The sequence below is a fragment of the Aplidium turbinatum genome, chromosome 1 (assembly GCF_918807975.1).
Source record: "Aplidium turbinatum chromosome 1, kaAplTurb1.1, whole genome shotgun sequence".
Taxonomy (NCBI): domain Eukaryota; kingdom Metazoa; phylum Chordata; class Ascidiacea; order Aplousobranchia; family Polyclinidae; genus Aplidium; species Aplidium turbinatum.
In genome coordinates, this window is record NC_137472.1 from 28764999 (window position 1) to 28782111 (window position 17113).

General features: G+C 36.9%; 1 protein-coding gene across 2 annotated transcripts in view; it reads right to left on the reverse strand.

The window, feature by feature from the left end:
* Positions 1-13631, reverse strand: part of LOC145772777 (uncharacterized) — a 28114-nt gene extending 14483 nt beyond the window's left edge. For both annotated transcript variants that reach the window (XR_014289321.1, XM_082584655.1), the window contains exons 1-9: positions 13408-13631; positions 6539-6631; positions 4928-5093; positions 4291-4425; positions 3651-3702; positions 2184-2294; positions 1320-1480; positions 636-819; positions 27-379 (exon numbers count right to left, since the gene is read on the reverse strand). Coding sequence is in view for 1 of the 2 variants with exons in the window: in XM_082584655.1 (XP_082440781.1) it covers positions 27-379; positions 636-819; positions 1320-1480; positions 2184-2294; positions 3651-3702; positions 4291-4425; positions 4928-5093; positions 6539-6631; positions 13408-13433 (1281 nt within the window). In the remaining variant the exon portion in view is untranslated. The remainder of the gene's footprint in view (positions 1-26; positions 380-635; positions 820-1319; positions 1481-2183; positions 2295-3650; positions 3703-4290; positions 4426-4927; positions 5094-6538; positions 6632-13407) is intronic.
* Positions 13632-17113: the final 3482 nt, after the last annotated feature.

The following is a 17113-nucleotide window of genomic DNA, read 5'->3' on the forward strand; positions in this document are numbered from 1 at the left end:
ACAATGCTACACAAAACAGCATATACCTGCTTCCAATTGCTTCCCCCGCTCCAGTTCCCGCGATTCTGTTCCATACGGCCGCCCCCTGGTGGTAGAGGCGGTTGTTGGGGACCCATTTGCCAAGCTTGAGGAAATGGAGGAATATGGGGTCCTTCATCATTCCCTGGTCTCCTGAGGTTTCTTGACCCACTCCAGTCTCCCCATCCGCCGCTTCCACCGGGGCCCCACTCTCCAGGGCCACCGCTGCTTATCACATTAGGTGGGCCAGATGGGGCATTCCAATTCCCCCTGTTGCCATGAGTTGGTCCATAATTGCTCCCAGCTTGGCTTCGCTCTCCCCCGTACCCACGATTAACATCAGGGGCGTTGCTGCCACCAGCTGAAACATTAAAAAAGGTTTGAACAAGCAGAGAAATAACTCTACCGGTTGTTAAATAAGAATTTCATTGGCACTACAAATCACGATAGAACTGCTAACAAGCAAAGCTTTTTTATCGTCAATAAAAATGAGTCAGTTACTTGCTGTTGCTGGTTTAGGAAAATTCATGACAAATGGTTGTGACATCTAAAGAGCAGCATCCAAGCCTTTTCTATTTGTGATAATTTATAGCAATATAACGTTACAGGAATTTTACCTCGTTGGTTTAACCCTTGTTGATAAGAAGAGTAATTCTGTTGCTGTTGTGGTGGTTGGTATGGATAGTTGCGTTGTTGTTGAGGATACATCTGCGGCTGTTGTTGGATCGTGGAAGATTGCTGCGAGTAACTGTAATCTCCGCCTCCGCTGCCAAGGTAATCATTCTTACCGGTGCTGGGTTGCTGTCATATCACAATACAACAACTAAAAGAATCTAGATAATCGCTACTTCAGAACTTTTTCCACAGCCCTACGTTGTGGCTTTGGATGGACTTTTACAAACGAAAGCTCATTTAACGTAACTACTTTAAAAACTTAACAACCTTTCATTGGCATGACATAAACATAAGAAATGGGTATAACAAGGATTTTGATGATGGCTGAGTCTGAGACATCGGCAACCAGTCAAATATTGCAAGTGTCAGCTTTTCACCTCAAAACTTATCAGTTGTTTTGTTATAGCGTGGGTTGTATTTTATCAAACTACACATTTCTGTAAAGACAAATGCATAACTCGCCTTTTTAGAAGGTTGTTTATAAAACGTAAACAAATTTCAGCTTCAAGCGCGATAAAAAAAAGACGTACTGCCGGATGAGTTTATTTGAAAATCGTCTCCGTATGAATCGACAATGGATTTAAAAAGATCAATTTTCAACTTTTGAATGCGATTAAGACAACAACCTGTTGCTGATAAGAGGTTGTTTGGCTAGTCCAATCCTTTCCTCCTTGTTGTGGAGAGTAACCACTCCACGATTGAGCAGCAGATGGCTTCGCTTGGGGAGTGTAGGTGGAATATGCTTCACTGGATCGTTGTTGATTTCCAGTGCTACTTGACCACTCGCCTGCACAACGAATGGAATAATGTCCGAGGGTTAAGCAGGGTTATGATTCATGCAGCACAACAGCAGTACTTTTCTTAGATGCATTTTGGTTTCTGCGTGGTAAAATTTGGATAAACCTGTAAACTGTCCTTTAAGTAGCCTACATTTTCAAACAAAAACTGCATTTTCGAGTTGTTAAGTCAATTTTAATTACTCAGTGAGTTTTGTAAATTTGTTAGTCGCTTAACCAGAAAAGCATTAATCTGCTTCTGAGCTAGCTAAGATTAGCGTCAGGGCAGAAGAAACACTTTTCTAAAAGTTAACTTCAGGAAGTAGTTTTGCATCCCGAAGAAATTCCAAGTTATAATAGTGAAGACAAATGGGCACAGAACTCTATAAACTGCTACAAATACCGGTACACGACACCTGGGCGAGCCCAACTGGGCAAAACCCACTTGGGCGACGACCCAAATAGGCGACGGTAGCGAAAGTTTAACCGTTTGGAACGGTGGTGACGTCGCCCACTTGGTCTCGCCCAAGTGGGTTTCGCCCAGATGTCGTGTACCGACAAATACTGCATATGATATTTAACACTCTCTGCATTACAGCTGCAGACTTCTTCAAAACACAACTTCAGCTATATGAGACTGCAGTTGCTCTTAGTAACAAAAGAATAAAGCAAAACCTTCTACTTGAAATTTTTTGTTGAGTATTAACCACGGACCTGATGCTTGGTTGTTTGCAGGAGTTGAGGATGCTTGCTGGGATTGTTGTGTTCCCGCAGATTGCTGAGGTTTGCTGGGTTGTTTGTATTGCTGAGTAGACGGCTGGGATCCTGACAGTGAAAGGGTGGTAGATAACAAGACATAATTAGAATTAATTAGAAATCGTTAGATATACGTAACTAACGAATAAACAATAGTGTAGTCTTTAAAGTAATAGTAACTTCAATATAACAGCAAAACCAGGAAAAAAACGGCTTTTGTTGTAGAATTACCCGAAACCTGAGTTTTGAAATTTTATCCAAGTTGGAAACAAAACACTACTACCGTATTTATCCGTGTATAAGTCGCACCCTAAAATTTGGCTCAAATATTGGTACAAAATTTTTTTTAGCAAATTTTATTGAAAAACAACAATCAAAATTTTAAAAGCCTTCAAACTCGTTTTTATCTTCATTGGTTGAGTTTTTTGAAAATAAACAAACATCTCGCATGTGCGTGTGCGGCACGCTTGATTCTCATAGCAATCAAGCGTGCCGCACACGCACATGCGAGATGTTTGCGTTAAAATTCACATGCATGCTGTGCAGTGAGCATGTGAATGCGATGCTCGCAATCCTCGCACGCAAAATACTAACGCTTAATAGCAGCGTTAACGCGCGATCTGTAGCATTTGTTTGTCAGAAGTTCAGGACCTTGTGTATAAGTCGCACCCTCATGTATAAGTCGCACCCCAACCTTTTTGAGCAAGATTTGGTGCAAAATTTTGCGACTTATACTCGGATAAATGCGGTATTTATGATTTTAATACTTTAAATTAAGAAAACAAGCTATGTCCAAAACAGAAATTTTAAATGTATATGGCAGGGCTACTCAACTAATGTTAGCAAAGGTCCATTTTGACAAGCTGAACATTTTTGCGGTCCGGTAAATATTTCATATGCAACCACGAAAATTAAACAACCAGTAGCCTACAGTACCGAAACACTTTTCAGGTAGTATGTAACGTGATGTAACACGACTTGGATTTTTGTCTGACACAAACGAAGAAATAAAAAAGGAAAAAGGAATTGTGTTTCTTTGTAGTGTAGCTGTGTGGATCGCACATCAGAGAAGACGGCAAAGCGTTGGGGGGTCTGGGAGCAAAGCTCCCAGCTCCTTGGATAATCACAAAAAATTGCTTTTCCCTAATGGAAATCTGTTTAAAGAGGCCCAAAAATGTGGCAATGAGGTTATTCTTCCAGAAGCTTGAGGTTCACCTTCAACACCCAGAAGGTCCGGATTCGAACCGCGGTTCGCCAGTTGAGTAGCCCTGGTATATGGTATCATAAAATCTTCCATTCGTCTTCCATTCTCGTTTTCGATTGGGGCCTTAATGACTTTACAAATCCATACATCTCCATAACTCAACTCATTTTGAGTACTAAGATTTTTAATGTTACCGGTATTTTAAATTTTTCGGTAAATACCTTGCTGATATTGTTGCTGTTGCTGAGTGAAGGACGATTGCTGCTGGTAGTACTACATAAAAATAAAATTAACAATAAAATGAATTATTATGATGGACATACAAGTGTTTCATTGTAAAAAAAATTATTGTTATGATTCAAAAAAAACGTTCAGGAACACAGTGAATGATCTTACAGTAAATAATGTCACAATACTGGAAACTGGAAGACTAATTTGGGAGAATACTAAACCTCAATATCAATAGCACAGCGATTTATACCAAAAGACGGCAGTTGCTACAACTGCTTTTTTCACTCTTTAGTTAGCTCCGTGGAAAACGGTTTTGTCCGTGGGTGGTAGTCTCAATTCATGCAGAACAAAAACCAAAACAAAAAAATGATTTAGTTTCTATCTTGACGCACCTTGTAGTAAAAAGTTGGACAGATGACAGAACATAATCTTGTATACAAGCTCAACAATTCTTGAAAGTATAATACAAACATTATAAGATGGATCTTTGTTGGTGTTGAAAATTTTAAAGAGTTTTTGCTTTCTAAAGAATGGAAAGCGCTTCTGCATTGCTACTACTGTACTTAGAAACATTACACAGATTAAATCAATGTTTCAAAATTCCTAAATGAAACAAGAAATAATTTAAACCTGATTCATTTGAGCTTGGTAAGCAGCAGCAGTATATTGTTGGCTAGTTCTATTTCCTTGTTGTTGTTGCTGCTGAGAAGTAGATTGCTGAGTTTGGTTTGGTTGTGCAGATGATACTTGGCTGTACCATAAATTCTGGAAATAAATAATTTTATAAAACTACCGTAGGATAAGTCCACATCTTTAAGTATATATCGTTTTAGTTTAGTTGAAAAAAAAAGTTGATTGTTAACCACAGTACACCAGTCCTACTTTAAATTGATGTAAAAATAGGATTAATATTCCAATTATTGGACCAAAATTACTCAATGATCTTGTTTTACAAATACACATTTTTGCATCGGCTAGAATATGGTTTTATAGAAAAATCAAGAGTAGACCTCAAACGGTACACATGCAAGTATGGAAAAATTAAGCTCAACAAAAATTGCTTTAAGTTGATGTCAACTTTCTCACAAACTTTGAAGATAAAAAATTATGACTTTTTTACGTTGCCAAGAGTGCAGGTTTTGATGTAAATTCATTGCGTTACTAAATGCTTACTGGTATATTGTTTTAAACAGTCAAGTAGCAAGAATACATTCAAATAGCTTAAAAAAAAAACTCAACCGCAGAGTAAAAACATTTTGGAACATACTGAAAACTGCTGATAAGTTGTTCCCGGTTGAGAAGTGGTGGTGGTTGTTGCTGTAGCAGAGCTACTAGCACTGCTGTAGCCATAATTGTATTGCTGAGTGTTGCCGCTGTAGCTTTGTGATGAAGTTTGTGATTGTTGGCTACCGCTTGCAGCTGGGTTCGAGTACCTAAAAAGAGTTACATTTATTTCTAAACCTGCTTTAATGCTAACATTTTCAATCTCAATGCTTTTTAATACATACCGAAGCATATGAAGAAAATTTAATTTATAAACCTGGCACTATGCCTGAGGTTAAAAAAACTAGTATTCCTAACTCAGGTGCATAATATATAGGCTATTGCAACATATTTTTTTCAACTTCCGAAAATATATTGCACACTGTAGGGTACACTATTACACATATTAGAAAAATCTATGTCAAAGGATACAAAGAAAAGGGCATTATAGTTTTTGTAATGCCATGTTTTGGTATTTATGTTTAATGAAAAAAAAATATTGAAGAGACCTCTTTGATAAAGCTTTGTAAAAACTTACATATTAACAAAAAACATAAACACACATTTTAAAACAGACCGAAAGGTAATTCTAAGCACAACATTTTGGTGAAACGACTGTACGGTACTTAAAGAGATGCATGTTAATCTTTAACTGAGCGAAGTGATAGAGCAGCTTTACTAAATAGGCCTAGTAACTGTAACGGCTAGTGTTAAAAATTTAGGTCTCGAAATTCACGGTGGACATGTCTGCCGTCGCAGCATGTCGTGTCCACGAGAAGTACTATCTACATCAGTCATATTTGTCCGCCGAGAAATGACACAGGAACTAGCGATACAAATCGTCATTGCATAGCAAAGTGAATTTGGTTTAGGTGAATTCTTTGCTGAGAATCGATGGGAGTACCAGTACTTCTACACTAATTACGCACAACTTAGTTTGAGTCTTACATCACAATGTCTGGCTTTGATCATCGAGTAATATTGATAAAGATAGGTTGGTTACAAAATTATATTATAATTTTAGCTATTACAGCAAAATTTGTTAAGTTTTGGTATTACAGTAAGAAAAGGCCCAGAAAAATTCTGAAAATGAGTGCGATGAGCCTACTTGCTCTACAGTAGTGGATAAAAATAATAAAGCCACCGCCACCATTATCAATACTCAAAAACGCGTGTGCAGTATTGCTACAATCCAAAAGTGGATCAAACAAACAAAAATTTCAAGTGGCTGTGGTATGAAGGTGACAATGGACAAAGCCTTTCAGAGTGACTTTGCTGAAATTTTAATAAGCCTTCTAAACCGTAGCTATAGTTCTTAAATGGCGAAGAATTATCAAGTTAACGAGATTAAGCATGACGATCAACATTAAAACTGATGTGTCCACCATGAGACTTAATTTTTCCGCCAAGATGGCTGGCTGCTCAGACCAGACACGTTTGTCCGCAATCAACAAAAACGAATTTCAAGGCCTGCAAATCGATACTATATTTCTCCTTTCCATTTCTGCCTCCGAATGACTTTTACTCTGTCACACATATAAACAAGAGGCTATCTTTAAGACACCGTGTTCACAACATGTTTACAGGTCATATTTGCTAGTTTTTATCAACAAACCCATAATTTGCTTGTGCATCAGATGTTCCAGCAGTTGAATAACTGTTATATTGTGCATAATTTTGGTTTCCAAAGCCAGTTTGTGGATAATGACTGAAACACACAACGAATAGATGCAAAGCATCAAATGTATTATGATTTTTCATTAATAAAAACAAAGAATCAGATACACCGTGGATAAAATGCAGTACGGTACAGTAATTAGTCTACAACTGAACTATGTTTATTTGAAGATTGTATCAATTAATGTGCAATTGCATTTATCTGAAAAATTGTGATTTGGATCACAGAAACTATTATTACTGCATAATGCATATGACAACCATAGCAGCTGAAAATATGATTTCCTTATGTCACTTGAGCATGACATAATGGGCTCAAACCAGGGTTGGCCAAGGAGGTTTCCCCCACTTTAGTTTTACCTGGGTAAAACCCTGGGGGAAACTGGGAAAAACCTTTTGGGGTAAACTGGGAAAAACTTGAGTTGTTAAAATTTGCAAATGTGAATGAAATAATGATTACTCCTCATGGTTAATGTTTATTACCATCATATTTTGAATGAACCTATAAGATTTCCTGTGCTCATCCTACAAAAAAAGAAAAATATTGTGATTTACTAATATCTAATAATAGATAGGTCCAATCATTAGTTTGTGAACATACCAGTATGTTATTAAGTCAGATGCTCCCTTGTGCCTAACATGCAGTCAGCGACCAAAATTGTAAACATTGAACAACAAGAGCCAAAGAAAGAAAAGATTAAGAGCTGGCATAATCTCAGTCATTGATAACATGTCAACAGTCTTCATTGTCCACATTGAACAGCTCTTCATCTGGGGTTTCAGATTCTTTCCATCCAAAGTGTCTATAAACAATTAAACATGCACTAATTCGGCAACCCTCTCATTGCCCAGTCTATTTCTTTGCTTTGTGTGGATTAAAGCCATGCTACTGAACAAGCGTTCTATTCCAGCACTGGATGGTGGGCATGATGATATTGCCATCATCAATGAACAAACCTTCTTTACTGGCTCATTGTTTGCAACTTTTCTTATGTATTGCCAATATTTAAGTGGTGACAATTTTTTCATTGATTTGATAAAAGAGATGTTTGGAAAAATAAATGTATCCTTAGTTTCATATCCTGCCAAGTACGAGAATGAAATTGTCATCTTTTTCAAAAACAAAGTTGCGTGCAGTTTCTTACTCATCTGCAGACAAAGTCATATTTTTGAAACTGATCAACACTTTCTCCTTCATTTTTCTTCTCACTTTTTTCCTTCCATGAGAGTAGCACACTAGACATCGTTTTTGAGGCTTTTCTTTTTTTTTCTGTGGGAGGAAGCGTTATAGGAAAGTGCTTACCACTGAGGGACTAGGACTGGGAAGGCTATGTGGACGACCTCTACTGCTTTCTGGCAAAGTGCTGGAAGATGTCAGTTGGTTTGCAAGCTGCAATTTAAACTGAAGCAATTAGTCACAACAGCACAACACTGACTGGCGTGGTCTTTGAGCTGGGGGTAGACCATCTGAATTCAATAAGAAATTACTATTGGTAGTTTGGTACTGCCAGCAGACAGTGAATCAGTACGCATTGAAAAAGTGTCAAAAGAAAAACCTGAAATATCACTCTGTGATGATCCGGTGTAACGGTCCAGGAGTTACTGCGGTCTGAAAGTTACCGTAACTTCTGGACCGCGTATACGCAGTCTGAAAGTTACTGCCAGTCCAGAAGTTACTAAAACAGGGTTGTCAGATTTGACGCTTGCAACAGATTTGTATAAATGATTTTAGCATTGAAAACGTTGAACTTGAAGGCTTATCCACCATTGCATCTTAACGACATGGTTTACAGCAGAAACGCAATTGGGAATGAAGCGAAAATAAGATGAAAAGTTAAAAGATGAGTTTTGTACCAGAAATTGTTGCTGTATTGGAATGAAACTTTAATTTGTAGCCTAACAATTTACGTAGGCTATCATTTTAACCTGATTTGTTTGTACAGTCAACCCCGCTTAATCGGCCCACGTTTAATAGGACCACCCGCTTATTCGGACCATTTTGCACTGGTCCCGAATCCAAATCCATTTTTCTGTACAATTTTCCCCGCTTAAACGGACCACCACCCCGCTTAAACGGACCACCCTCCGCCCTAAAATAGGCCCTTATGGTTAACGTTTTTTACTTTTTGTACATTTTTCTGCGAGGTGACGTGTCAAGAGTTGTTGATGGGCAACGTGCTACGTTTTCGCTAAGCCATTTTAAAGTGAAGTAGGCTACAGATAAACAAACGCTTGTTGTCACGTCATAAGGTCAATTGTCATCTTGGCAAGAATATCGTGGCAAGGCATCGCGAAATTGATGATGAAGAAGAAGGCAACGACCAAGAAGACGAAGATGATGAGGCCAAACCTTTGCCTAAGGTTACCCATCGTGAAGCCAAGCATTGCGTTGCAATACTCCAAAAATATTTTGTCGAACAAGGAGCCGAGCAAGACCTCCACAAGCATTTGGATGTTTGTGTACAGACAGTCCGAAAAATTGCTGATAAAGCCAAAAGACAGACGACCCTTGATGCATTTTTCCAGTGACTACTGTAGTGTACAGTACTGTATTTTGTTTTGATTATTGATGGTATTTTGGTTGTGTTTATAGCCGCAATTGCAGAATGCTTAAACTATTTTCAAAATCGATGAAAAAAATAACGAAATTTGTTCTCCCCGTTTAATGGGACCACCCGCTTAATCGGACCAATTTGGCTTGGTCCCGATGTGGTCCGATTAAGCGGGGTTGACTGTATTATACCATTTGAAGTTGTGTCCGTGCGTTGGAAAATAAATTTGCATGGGGAGGTGATTGAGTAGATGACCACTTAGCCTATAGTCTTTTGCTATCATCCTGATTGTGCTATGATGCAACCTACGATTCACAATGTAGTGTTATGAGTGTTTTATTGACTCGTTCTAGGCTATATGGCGCTGTTGAAACAAATAATTTGATCATTGATCCAAACATTTCAAAGTTTGAATCGTAGCTATACGTGAATCGGTGGCATTTAATAGGCTATACAGGCCTTAATACATCGTGCAAAGTTTGCATTTGAAAGCTGACTTGTTAGCCGCTTGTCTTGGAGTTGTAGTTGACGAACATAGTCTTTGACTATATTTTATGTAGCCTATTTCATGAAAGTAAAAACCAAAGTTTTTTAGTGAATAAAACACTGAGCCTATGTTTGGTCTGGTTTTTCATATACCTACCGCTTTGAAGAAATATAAAGTAACTTAGGCTACATGTAGGGTAGGCCAACCGTCAACCTTCAGTGAGTATCACATTCTCACACGCGGGGAAGACTTTAACTTTTACGAAAGTGTTGAGCATTTTGAGATTCCAATGAATTTCCGTTGGACTCCCATCGAAAACACGTGGCACGAAACTTAAAGTCAAGAATAATGGTTTCGTGGTGAGAATATTTATCCTTGGGATTCATCTTTCGCATACTTGCAGAGGGTTTAATCTACTGACCAAGTGAAATTTATACTGCAGTTAAAAATCAGTTTTAATTGCAAAATAAATTTTCAGTCCATTTACAAGTTTTCCCAAACGAATTTAGAAAAAAGCACACCCACTTACAATAGCAGTAACTTTTGGACTGCTTCTGCAGCGTTGCAGTCTGGAAGTTCCTGTCAGTCCAGAAGTTACCAGGGGTGCCCGGCGTTTTCACAAACGATACATAAGCGAAAATTGTTTTAACTAAGTGTAATGAATTCTTTGCTCTCAAACTAATGCAAGCTTTTCAGTTAGCATTACAAAATACCTATAATTGTTAATCTGACCTTTGGAGAGGTTAAAAATTTAATTATTTTTCAAAACAAAATTAAACGAAATTTAAATGAAATACTTGGCAGCCCTTGTAACTTTTGGCCTGCAGTAACTCTTGGACTGCTACACCGGAGCTTTATCTATTTTATCTAAGTATTGATGCAATTCAGATGGAAAATGTCATGAGATAACAGCTAAATAGCTGGCTAGTCATTATATTGCATAAGAAACTCCACAAACAACACATTTAGAAGTTTTAAAGGTTTCCCCAGTTTTACCCGGGGCAAACTGGGAAAAACCTCCCAGAGGTTTTACCCAACCAACCCTGGCTCAAACAAAACATTTTTTTAAAGGCTGTGGCTATATTTACACCATATAGTGTAATAACAGCCTCAATAGTGTTGCCAGATAAGGAATTTTGTCCTAATTTAAGAAAATTTTAAAGCTGTTGAAAACAAAAACTTGTATTTTGGAAATTTTTTTTAGTCCTGGGCAAACATCAAAACCCTAATCTTATTCCTAACTCTAACCCTTACCTTAACCCTTCCTAACTCTGGCAACACCTGATTGTAACCATGGCAACAAGTGTGGAAAAATAGACACTTCCTTTTTTAAAAGGCAGTGGCTATTTGACCGGCTCCGGTCTTTGAATTGGAAACACTATTTGACCGGTTATGACGTCACTATACGTGCACTTTTTTCATCTTCTTCTTCAAAGCAAACGACGGGAAGAGAAGAAAAAAGTCCATATACATAAGTTCTAAATTCGACAATCATATTCAACTCAGGTAGTGGCGCATACGATAGTCGTCGGGCTGGTGTTCCAGAGGGAATCAGTTCGATACTACGCGGAAGCGTTCTTTTTTTTAATCTAAATTTTGACCCGAAGTGACTCAATCGTTAGGCTGCAGCTCTTATGACGAACGGAAAATTATCCAGAGAATTCTCAAATTCCAACAAATTAAAAAAACCCTAACTTTATTACTCATATTTGAAGACATAAAAAATTGGGCTGTAGGCTACTGAAATTAAAAATTGACTACAAAAATGCAGCAGCCTAACGATTGAGTCACTTCGGGTCAAAATTTAGATTAAAAAAAAAGAACGCTTCCGCGTAGTATCGAACTCATTCCTTCTGGAACACCAGCCCGAGGACTATCGTACGCGCCACTGACTTGAATATGATTGTCAAATTTAGAACTTATATATGGACTTTTTTCTTCTCTTCTCGTCTTTTGCTTTGAAAGAGAAAAAAGTGCACGTATAGTGACGTCATGACCGGTCAAATAGTGTTTCAGATTCAAAGACCGGAGCCGGTCAAATAGCCACTGCCTTTTTAAAACATACTGTGCATGCACCATCATAAACATCTGAATTTGGCACTAACAAAATATTAAGGCAGTGGCTATTTGACCGGCTCCGGTCTTTGAATCTGAAACACTATTTGATCGGTCATGACGTCACTACATAAGCGCTTTTTTCTTTTTCAAAGCAACAGACGAGAAGCGCCAATATAAGTTCTAACTTCAACATGTATTCTTCAACTCAGTCCGTGGCGCGTGCGATACGTCTCCAGCTGCCAATCTAGAGGGGATGAGTTCGATACTATCCGGAAGCATTCTTTTTTTTTATCTAAATTTTGACCCGAAGCGCATTTTTGTGGTCAATTTTTAATTTGAGTAGCCTACAGCCCATTTTTTATGTCTTTTCAAATGTGAGTAATAATGTTAGAGTTTTATTAATTTGCTGAAATTTGATAATTTCTCTTGGTAATTTTCCGATCGTCATAAGTGAACGTGTGTTGCCGAACAACCCTACATTTTTCTCTCAAGTTAGTTATATACAATACTTCTTTAAAAAATGGTTTTACCATTATCATTTCTTTTAAAAGAAGTATTGTATATAACTAACTTGAGAACTATACTTGAGAACTATTAACTAACTTGGACTGTAGGCTACTCAAATTAAAAATTGACCACATAAATGCGCTTCGGGTCAAAATTTAGATAAAAAAAAAGGAAAAAAACAATGCTTCCGGATAGTATCGAACTCATTCCCTCTAGATTGGCAGCCGGAGACGAACACTACGTGCCACGGACTGAGTTGAAGAATACGTGTTGAATTTAGAACTTATGTCGACGCTTCTCGTCTTTTGCTTTGAAAGAGAAAAAGAAAAAAGTGCTTATGCAATGACGTCATGACCGGTCAAATAGTGTTTCAGATTCAAAGACCGGAGCCGGTCAAATAGCCACTGCCAAATATTAACAATTAAACATAGCAAAACAAAAAAGTGAAAATTATAAAACTCAGTATCAACAATTTTTACAGCCACAAAATCTACTCATTTACAGTGAAAATGTGGTACATACATTCAGTCACTCTCCTAAACTACACAAAGCAAACTTTCTTGTACTTGAATAAAGATTATAGCCTATACAATTTTATTTAACAAATGGTGCCACATCTCCTTATGGCAAATAAAAAATAACCTTGAAAAATTTTCAAATTTCCACACATTTGAAAAATTTATTAGCTTACTCATACATCAAAAACAATAGATACCTAACATTCTTGATTAATTAAATGAAATGATTTAACTTAGCCTAGTCTTCATTGATAATATAAAGCACAGTTAAAATGTGAGACAAAAACAGCTGAAAGCAGAGAAAAAATCTGATCAGCTGCTTTAAATTTGAATCAATTTTGCCAAGAAAATACTGTTTGTGTCGTCTACAATGCTGTCTACAGAGTTTAGAACACAGGCTGTATGCCAATGTGCAAACAGTAAATGTAGAAAAAGACAAGTTATGATGCTTTTAAACTATGTTTTGTTTACTGTTAAACGCAGTCACGCAGTTAAGGAAAATAACAAGCTTTATGCTCAAGTGACCATTGCCCTGGAAGCTAACGTTGTCATTACCGATATATCTTCACTACCGGTAGAAGACTAACCTTAGCCACAGTACAAATAAAAAGGTAGTGAAATATTGACTTTAAGATTGCTATTTATACAAGCATGCACAATTTAAAAATTTGCTTCTTATTCTTACCCATATTGTCCATGAAAATATGCCATTTTGTTTGATGCAGTGTGTATTGCAATCTTTCAATTCTTTGATGAACCTCTCAAAATATAAAACCAACAGCAGGCTATGACTGTTGCGATCGCTAGATAGCTGTACGTAATATATACCAAAAAGAAAATTTATGCTTAACAAAACACAACTCCCTCCTTACCATCTGCAGACCCTAATAAAGTTCAACAACTGAGACGCAGTGCCGAAAAAGAACTCATCGAAAAAGATGACCATCAGGAAAAACTTTAAGGACGGTGTTGCCAGATTGTCAAAAAAGTTCTCGCCACCTGAAAAAAAATTGGCCAAAAGTGACCCAGTTTTTTAGAGCCGCTAACAAAACATTGCAAAAAATGACACAAAACCACCTGGTAATTTAAAAAAACAAACCGAACATTACACAAATGCAGAGATTTATAGATTCAAAAAAATTCAGTCACACAAAACATACATTAATAGAATGTTCTCAAAGGAGCTTCTGGCAGTACCCCTGGTTTTCATCTACAAAGTAGGACCACCGTCATTCTGGCAGAATAATTTTTCCGCTTTCCGCCTAAAAAAGTTATCCATGAATAAGTGCGGGGCACAAAATGCGACATGACATACCTTTGAAAAATCTTCGAATAAAACTATAATTCGCAACACGTGCCACTTAAATTTTACATGCATCGGATTCAGTATTAAATTACCTTTCCAGGGATGTGCACCAATAGGTCGGCATTTATAAGGAACTCCCAGCAGAACGCTTCAAAGATGGAGCATCTATTTAATTACGATAAACATTAAAATAATACGATTTTTGCATAATAGACACCACTCCAAACATCTTCGAATGAAACTATAATCCGCAACACGTGCCACTTAAATTTTACATGCATCGGATTCAGTATTAAATTACCTTTCCAGGGATGTGCTCCAATAGGTCGGCATTTGGAAGAAACTCCCAGCAGAACGCTTTAAAGATGGAGCATATATTTACGATAAACATTAAAATAATACGATTTTGCATAATAGACACAACTCCAAACATCTTCGAATAAAACTATACTCCGCAACACGTGCCACTTAAATTTTACATGCATCGGATTCAGTATTAAATTACCTTTCCAGGGATGTGCGCCAATAGGTCGGCATTTATAAGGAACTCCCAGCAGAACGCTTCAAAGATGCAAGAGGATATATTTACGATAAACAATAAAATAATACGATTTTTGCATAATAGACACCACTCAATTCAATTCAATTCAATTTATTTTTTGCTGCTAGCGCAAACATGTACAAAACGGCAAAGTAAACATACGAATTTGACACCAACAAAAGGGAAAGATGGCAAAACCCAAAAGTTTAAAATATACATCGATAAAACAGTGTTACCACCATCTTAAAATTGCACAGCCACCAAACCTAGAAGTGAAATAGAAAAAAAAAATTTTGTTTTTCGGGAAAATAGTCCTACAATTACAATTAACACTTACAAGTGCAAGGGCGATTAAACTTTTTAACACAAAGAAAAAATCCAAAAGGTGACAAGTTTCCTGAACTTTCGATTTGTGAGTCATCAAAAGCATTAAAAAAAAAGTGATGCTATAAGAGACTCAGCAAGGCAAAATTACAGGAAACCGGCTCAGAGTGACTGCACAAATTTAGAAAAAAAGTACAAAAAGCAAAAATACGATTAAATATTTAAAAAAATACATAGGCTACATAGCCATATTACATTTTTTTTTCTTAGTTTTACAAAAAAACAAAAACGTGCATACTGTACAATTTTATTATGTTACAGTATTAACACTTGCAACAAGGGCGATTTAAACTTTACCAAATTCAAGACGTGAAAAGTTTCCCAAGCTTTTAAATTATGAAGTCTCAAGACAATTAACAAAATGAAACTGTGATGTCATAAAGGAATGAGTCAAAGTGACAAAAGTTAAATAAAAACGGCTCAGTGTGACCATATGAATTCAGAAAAACAAAATAATAAAAAGTGAGATATAATTAAGCGTAATAAAAAAACCCATAGGTGCTATTTACTTTTTTTTTAGATAAAGTTGTATTAATCAAATTCAATTCAAAATTTCCAAAGCTTTATGAAAATCACAAATAAAACAAGTTTTTTGTAATTTAAATCGATTTACAATGTCATCAAAAGGATAAAAATTTAAAAAAGTTAAAAAAGATAAAAAGTTAAAAACAAGTATTTTAAAAGCAAATTAAGAAGAAAGATTATTGTTCTAACAGTTTGCACAAAAAATTAAGGCTACAAAAAACAGTTACGGTGATACGAATTTCAGTACATTATAATTGATCTAAGCACGTCTGGCAACACTACTTTCAACACACTCCAAACATCTTCGAATAAAACTAATCGGTGTGATGTGCAAGGTTTTCCAACCGCGCCATTGAGGCAACCTCATGCGGTCGCTAGGTTTTTGTTGAGGCAGTACATATCGCCAGTAGCCATATTCTACCTGCCTGGAGTGAATCTATGACAGAACAATGTTGACAACTATATGTGACAATTAATTGTGTCAGGATTTACATTAAATTTGATGTTGGTGAGGTTGAATGCAAGCGTACTTTCTGCTAATGCTCCCATATCGCTCTTATTTGCACTTTTTACAACTTAGGCCAGGGGTGTGAAAAAGTCCGGCTCGCAATATGTTCTTCTATGACCGCACATGTTCTTTCTCATTGCGTTATTTTTGGCCCGCAAACCCACATGGATTCAAAGATATTTGGAGTGGTGTTTATTTGCAAAATTCGTATTGTTTTAATGTTTATCGTAAATATATCCTCTTGCATGTTTGAAGCGTTCTGCTGGGAGTTCCTTCCAAATGCCGACCTATTGGTGCACATCCCTGGAAAGGTAATTCAATACTGAATCCGATGCATGTAAAATTTAAGTGGCACGTGTTGCGGATTATAGTTTTATTTGAAGATGTTTGGAGTGGTGTCTATTATGCAAAAATCGTATTATTTTAATGTTTATCGTAAATATATCTTCTTGCATGTTTGAAGCGTTCTGCTGGGAGTTCCTTATAAATGCCGACCTATTGGTGCACATCCCTGGAAAGGTAATTTAATACTGAATCCGATGCATGTAAAATTTAAGTGGCACGTGTTGCGGATTATAGTTTTATTCGAAGATGTTTGGAGTGGTGTCTATTATGCAAAAATCGTATTATTTTAATGTTTATCGTAAATATATCTTCTTGCATATTTGGAGCGTTCTGCTGGGAGTTCCTAATAAATGCCGACCTATTGGTGCACATCCCTGGAAAGGTAATTTAATACTGAATCCGATGCATGTAAAATTTAAGTGGCACGTGTTGCGGAGTATAGTTTATTCGAAGATGTTTGGAGTGGTGTCTATTATGCAAAAATCGTATTATTTTAATGTTTATTGTAATTAAATGGATGCTCCATCTTTGAAGCGTTCTGCTGGGAGTTCCTTCTAAATGCCGACCTATTGGTGCACATCCCTGGAAAGGTAATTTAATACTGAATCCGATGCATGTAAAAGTTAAGTAGCACGTGTTGCGGATTATAGTTTTATTTGAAGAGGTTTGGAGTGGTGTCTATTATGCAAAAATCGTATTATTTTAATGTTTATCGTAAATATAATCTCCATTTTTGAAGCGTTCTGCTGGAAGTTCCTTCCAAATGCCGACCTATTGGTGCA